Source organism: Pistacia vera, unplaced genomic scaffold (assembly GCF_008641045.1).
Source record: "Pistacia vera cultivar Batoury unplaced genomic scaffold, PisVer_v2 Contig1194, whole genome shotgun sequence".
Taxonomy (NCBI): domain Eukaryota; kingdom Viridiplantae; phylum Streptophyta; class Magnoliopsida; order Sapindales; family Anacardiaceae; genus Pistacia; species Pistacia vera.
Window position 1 is genome coordinate 26233 of NW_022195242.1, and position 7024 is coordinate 33256.

At 34.1% G+C, this 7024-nt stretch overlaps 1 protein-coding gene across 1 annotated transcript; it reads left to right on the forward strand.

The window, feature by feature from the left end:
- Positions 1-338: 338 nt before the first annotated feature.
- On the forward strand, positions 339-1893 carry LOC116111917 (pentatricopeptide repeat-containing protein At3g16610-like). Its single transcript, XM_031398079.1, has one exon. It carries the CDS (start codon positions 928-930, stop codon positions 1891-1893), a length of 966 nt encoding a protein of 321 aa, XP_031253939.1. The 5' UTR covers positions 339-927.
- The last annotated feature ends 5131 nt before the right edge of the window (positions 1894-7024 follow it).

The window sequence follows — 7024 nt, forward strand, 5'->3', positions numbered from 1 at the left end:
TGTGTGTTCTGTGGGCTCTCTAGCTATCTCAATTGGTGCAAAAATTCTGGACTGGCTGTACAAACATGTTTTCTTTCATTTTCATCACAAAACAAATTTCGCTGCTGCAATTTTTTGATCATTGTTTTTCATTTTATTACCAAGTCTTATGAATTTTGAAATATCTATGTGGTCGTAGTAGTAAATTGCTTACTATGGATGTGATTTTGTTGAAATATGTAGATGATGGAAAAGGGAGTGTTGATGCGTTTATGAGGATGATGAGGAGAACTACATACGGGTACTAGAGCCTCTGCAGAATGTTGGAGAAAGAATTGTGCCGTAGATAGCAAAAGCAATGGGTAAGAAGACAGCTTCAAAGTTCAAATCTCTAGTTCAATGGCATTATGTATCTCCTTTTTCTCTTCTACCTCATTTCTCTACAACTCCTTTACATCTATTTTTATCATCAAAACACTCACAACAATCCACAAATAACTTTTCTCTCAATTTTATTCCGCTGTTGAAACACTGCCGCACTATTCAACACTTGAAGCCTTTGAAATCTCTCCTCATCGTCCACGGCCTTACAAAAAACAAACTTTTACTTGGAGATTTTTTCAAATCTTGTTTTCATCTGGGTGCTCCAGGTCTAGCTCTCTCTACATTTCAAACCATTAAACAGCCATGCATGTTCTTGCAGAATTTAATGGTCAGAAATCTTTGCAATTATGGGCTATATGAAGATTTGTTATGTCTCTACATGAAGTGCCGAGTTTCGGGTTGCTCATCTGATGATTTCACATTTCCTTTTGTGATTAAAGCATGTTCGTCTTCAAGGGCACTTGGGATTGGAAGAGAGATTCATTGTGTTGTCTTGAGAACAGGGTATGACAAAAATCTTGTTATACAAACAGCTTTAGTTGATTTCTATGAAAAAATGGCGATATGGAGGCTGCACGTGTATTGATTGATAGAATTCCACAACCAGATTTGGTGTCATGGAATGCTTTGATTGCTGGTTATTCCTTAAACGGGCTTCATCAAGAAGCATTTGAGACTTTCAGGCGGGCCCTGGAAACGGGTTTGGAGCCTAATGTGAGCACTTTGGCAAGTGTAATTCCCGTGTGCACCCGTTTGGGTTTGTTTCATATTGGTAAATCTCTTCATGGCTTTATCGTCAAATCTGGATATATGTGTGATTTGTTTTTGGAGCCTACTTTGATTTCAATGTATACCGGTGATTTTGATTTATCTACTGCTAGAAAATTGTTTGATTCTGTGGTGGAAAAAAATGTTACTGTTTGGAATGCCTTGATACCTGCTTATACACAAAGCAAAAAGTTTTTTGAAGCTTTTGAGATGTTCAGGGGAATGGTCCGGGCACAACTGAAGCTTGATTTGGTCACTTTTGTTTCCATTATTCCATCATATGAGGGTTATAGTTGCATTGATTATGGTGAATCCCTTCATGCTTGTGCAGTAAAGCATGGATTAGAAAATCAGCTTTCTGTGTCAACAGCGTTCTTATCAATGTATGCGAAGTTTGGAAATCTTGATTCGGCCAAGTTCTTATTTGATCAGGTCCCGATTAGAAACCTGTTGTCATATAATGCAATGATTTCTGGGTGCGTGAGTAATGGGCTATGGGATGCAAGTTTAGCTGTATTTCGTGAAATGAAGATTGAAGGGTTCAACCCGGACGCAGTCTCCCTTATCAGTGTCATTTCAGCTTGCTCCAAACTAGAGGTCATTTTGCTGGGTAAATCTGTCCATGCATTTAGTCTAAGAAATGGTTTACACTCAAACATTGATGTTTCAAATGCACTCCTGATGTTTTACTCTGATTGTGATCAACTATCCTATTCTTTTAAGCTATTTCATAGAATGCCTGTGAGAAATTTGGTGTCATAGAATACTTTAATATCTGGATGCATACATTATTTTGTTTAAACCCACTCTTTAATTTATATTTAAAGAATAAAGAGTCTGTTAGACTTTTATTTTTATGGATAAATTTTTTATAATAAAGAGTTTTTGAGCCGGTCCACGAAATGAAAAAACACAAATTTTAACGCATTGAACTACTAATTTTTTTTGTCTTTTTAACATCCTTAAACGTGCGATAACCTTCTTTTATTTCTATTCAAATGTCAAATAGAACCCATTTAATAAAATATCGTGTAACATGACAGTTTGGGAGATTTTGTTACAGGAATTTTGTTTTGCACAATGGTGTTGCAAATCATAGTACTTCACATGGAGTTAAATCCAGTTAATCACTTCGGAGGAGATCATTTAGCAATTTGCTGCTAAAGAAGCAAGAGACATTGACGTAGTCATAGTGTGAAAAAAAGAAAAACCCAATCATTGAATATTTCAGAGGAGACGATAGTTTATGGTGGCGTACAGTGTGAAATTAGGGTATGAAAGGATTATTTGTCGATAATTTGAGATTGTGTTGATACAGCATGAGAATGAACCAAGAAGCATGGATATAGTGGAAGGGGCGGTGAAGAATGCGGCGGGGCGTGAAACAATCGATCTGCCGAGTGGAGGTGGACAGGGCAACCAGCTAACCTGAAGTTGCCATAAAGGGAGGGCTTTTCTTCGACGAAAGTATCAGTCATTGGTTAGAAGGACGACAATGGTTACGGTCATGGCCGACGGATAAACGGTCAACAATTTATCTAATTACACAATATGATATTTGTGTTCCGTGCTAGTGCCACCACACAATTTAGTCAACACTGTTTCAAAACACTGTTTTTTGTTGTACATGTCGGGCCCTTCAATCCAGCTCATCTTTGGAATAATAGATGCTTGTTTGAACTATTCATATTCAAATTTATATGAATAATAGATCAAAATATTATTATTATCACTACTTTTAATTTCAAAATTTTATTTTAGAAAGTGATAGGTAGTCCCAAAGTATAAATCCAAGAATTCAACGAAAGAAACAAACTTCTTTGACCGTCAGACCGATCATTTAAAGTTACTTAATTTGATATTTATTAAACACTTTAAGTGATAATTACTTTGTTTTATAACAAAAAGACACAACTTGATTATATTTCTTTTTGTGGTCAACTAATATGTAAAAGTTTATCATTATCAATATACATATAATATATACAAAATTATAAGTTCTGTATTTCAAATAAATATTATATAAGTTACATACATCTATATTAAAATTGGCTGATGGACTTAGTACTTGCATGGTTTTAAAACACGGCTCCGCCCGTTGAATCGGTTCGATCGAGAAATGATGGCTAAATCGGGTTGGTTCATGTTAAAAACTGGAAATAGCAATTGACCAGCTTCCACCCGTGGTTGAACCAATTTTTTTCCAATGAACCACCGGTCCAACCGGTATAACCCAAGTTTGCTACATTAAAATATTAAAAATTAAAAATAATAAAATTAAAAGTAACCATTTTCAGCTTTTCTCTTCTCCCTTCCCTATTTTTATTGGACAAAACCAACACCAACAGAGAAGAAAAATTAAAAAAAACCCATTAAAAATTAAAAATTGCATTTTTTTTTAATTTTTTGTTTTTTTGTTGACATCATGAATGGCGTCATGGTCCGACCTACCGGTCGGACCTTTCGACCCGTAAAACTCATGACCCAATAGCTTGGTCGGGTTGCCTCTGGGTCGGGTTTTAAAACTTTGCTTAATAGAATATGTTTACATGCATTTAATTTGAATTTGATTAATTAATCACGCGTTATAATGACATAATGTAGTATATAGACAAAAATGTGTCTTGTAAGGGTATCTCCAACCCTGCGTTAATGCAAATTTCAACTCCAACCCAATGCTATTTTTTTCCCTTATCCGAAAGCATGTGTGGACAAAGTCAATAGATGAACAATTCATATCGTGTGATTCTAGAATCACTACAAGAAAACTGAATTCCTGCGTCTAGCAAAATTAGACGCAGAAAGTCACATTTAGACGCTAAACATTTTTAGCGTCTAAATTCGGTAGTCACCCCCTTATTTGCAGTAGGCTGGTCGCAGATTCATAGCACGTCTATATTGTGGTTTAGACGCAAAAAGTTTTTTTTTTTGCGACTATCAAAATAGTCGGCAAATGTTGTTCAAAATAGTCCCCCAACTTAGACACTAAAAGTTGAAAGGTAATTTGGTAAAATTATATAGCGACTAATCAATTAGTTGCAAAATGTCGGTTTTAGTGTCTAATAATTTGTCGCGAATCCCACGCAAATTAGTCGCCAAAGGTGTAAGGGTAATTTCGTCAAAGGCTTTCGCAACTATTTTATTAGTCGACGAATGTATCTTTTTGTGACCAAAATTTAGTGGCTACTTGTAACTCTTTTAGACGCTGAATGTAGAATCCAAACGGTTTTCGCAACTATTTTATTAGTGGCTGAATATATTTTTTGGTGACCAAAATTTAGTAGTTAATTATAGTCATTTTAGACGTTGAATGTGGAATCTAATAGGTTTTTGTGACTATTTTATTAGTGGCCGAATTTATCTTTTAGTGACAAAAATTTAGTGGTTAATTGTAATCATTTTAGACGCTGAATGTGAAATCTGAAATGTTATCGCGACTATTTTTTAGATGCTGAATATGGAAACAATTATACTAAATTACTTTTTGCTACTAAAACATTAGTTGCAGAATGTGTTTTTTTAGAGCATTTCATATTGACCTTAGCGATGTGCAAAATGCCTAAATGACTTTTGCTACTAAAATATTAGTTGCAGAATGTTTTTTTTTTAGAGCATTTCGTATTGACCTACATTATACATTCAACATGAACAAAATAATGGACACAATATTAAAATTTGATCACTAAATCAAAAATCATATTTATCATATATATGTAGTCAATACATGGATTTTTATGCATGATGAGCAATAAAAATCAAAATGCACTATCACAGTGCATAACCCAAAAGAAACACATGCACCCACATTATCCTTTTTTACCTATATCTGGGCATAACTAACAAAAAAATGCCCACCATGTACACCATCTAACACTATATGCAAACAATCCTAAAAAGATGGTTTACCCCCATGTCAAAATATCTATTGTCCATACACACAAAAATAACCATCAATACCGTTAGCACGTCAAGTGTCACTAGTTCCGGTATTTGAAATAGCTGTAGTGATGAGGACGAGTCTTCATCGTTCGAGAAGGCAAGTGTGTCGCGTTGGAGCTTTATCAGATTTCTCTAGTTCAAGGGCTATAGTTAGCTGCTTCATCATCTCTAACAGACCAATTGTGGTGTTCAAGGCTTTTTATTTTCTCTTTTGGATCAAAAGATTAGAGGGTCCTCCAACTGTTTAACTCTATCCATTGTGACTTCTAGGTTCACAAAACATAAATTCAGTATCATAAATATATTCTATCACAAAGACAATACTCAAAATTAAACCACATTCTCATGCCAAAATATAGTACTAGTGATAATGTAAATGGGTCTAAACGATCAATCATTAATAAATATCAATTTACGTAACTTATAACTTTTTGTTATGGTTGTAGTAGCTGTGGTGCCCGCAGTCTTCTTAGCCTCGGTCTTCAAGTCAACTTTAAGATCTCAAAAACCTTTTACAACAAAATAATTAGGTTTTAATTTATAATTTATCAAGAATATGTCATTTTTTTTATATGAAAAGAAATAACACACTCTAAATTATTAATGTAGGAGGTCTCTCTTTGGTACCTAATTAAATACATATAAAAAACGTCAACTCTCCGTAGAAGTCAATGGAGACAAGAGGGCTATGGAGGCAAGCAATAAAAAGAAAAAGAATATGAACTGGCTAATTAATTAAAGAGATTAGGTAAGAATTACAAGGAGTTTAACAAGTAACACCATGATTAGACATTATAAAGTCTTAAATGATAGAATCAGACTTGTAGAACAGTAGGAAAAAGCAAGCTTTACAACTTTAATTATTTTTTTCTTGAGCATGCCTTATCCTCACAATCTTATAGATATTAAAAATTAATATATACATAAACAAACTTTGTTATTCACTTTTTATAAGAATTATTTAAAATTAAGAATTGTTGTAACTGATTATTCATCAATTACCATACTAATTAAAGCCTTCTATTACTTTTACTTGCCCAAAGCACTTAACAAATTTTTACTTGCCCAAAGCACTTAATAAATGTATATGTGTAGTTCTCAGCTCGGAAACAATATTTAATTTTAGAAGAAATTAAAGGTATTAGATATAGCTAACTTATACCAGGACTTACTTCAAAGTTAAATAAGCAAAAAGCATAACATCCGAAGATGAAATGTAGCATAAGGCCGCACAATTGAATGGATGCATTTAATAGTAAGGGTATCCAAACCAAATTAATTTCACTTTATGGATCTCTTACAAGAAACAGATGGGATGAAGAGCAAAAGACAACCCCTTTGAATGTTCTTTAAGTTATAAAATGAAGCTTCCGTTTATCATAATCTAGACACAGCATGCATAAAAGTCTATAGCAAGTAATTTAGTTCACTTGTTTGATCTTACTTTACTCTAATTTCACTCTATCATATTTATTAAAGATCTTCTATCGCGAAAGAGGAGGTCATTCAGTACGAAACAAAGCGAAGTGAATGAGATGAAGAACTAATGAGGCGACCAAACCAAAAGTATTGTCTGAGCCCTGTACAAGTGGCATCCCTTGCACCACCGCATGTCTTTCGGTAATTTCAAGAGCATCTGTGTCAAAATGGATTGAAGCTCCATTCCAATAGCTAAGATTATTGCAACCAATTAAGTATTCAGAATTTCAACTCTTCCAGTAAGTCAAGATGATAGGTTGCAGAGAATAAATTCTTACAATCACAGGGATTAAGGATGCCCACAATAATGCTTGCCATCCTGAAAAGGAAAATAAATATGTTAATGAACTATATCAACTTCTAGTAATTTAAAGGCAGAATCATTTAGTTCAAAAGGCATTATCGAGGAGAAAACTCACCTAACATTTACAAGCAAGAAAAGCACAAATGAGCCACGACAGGACTGCCAATAACA

What these genes read in the sequence shown, in the direction of transcription:
- LOC116111917 (XM_031398079.1), top strand. Translation starts at nt 928, where the DNA reads ATGGAGGCTGCACGTGTATTGATTGATAGAATTCCACAACCAGATTTG.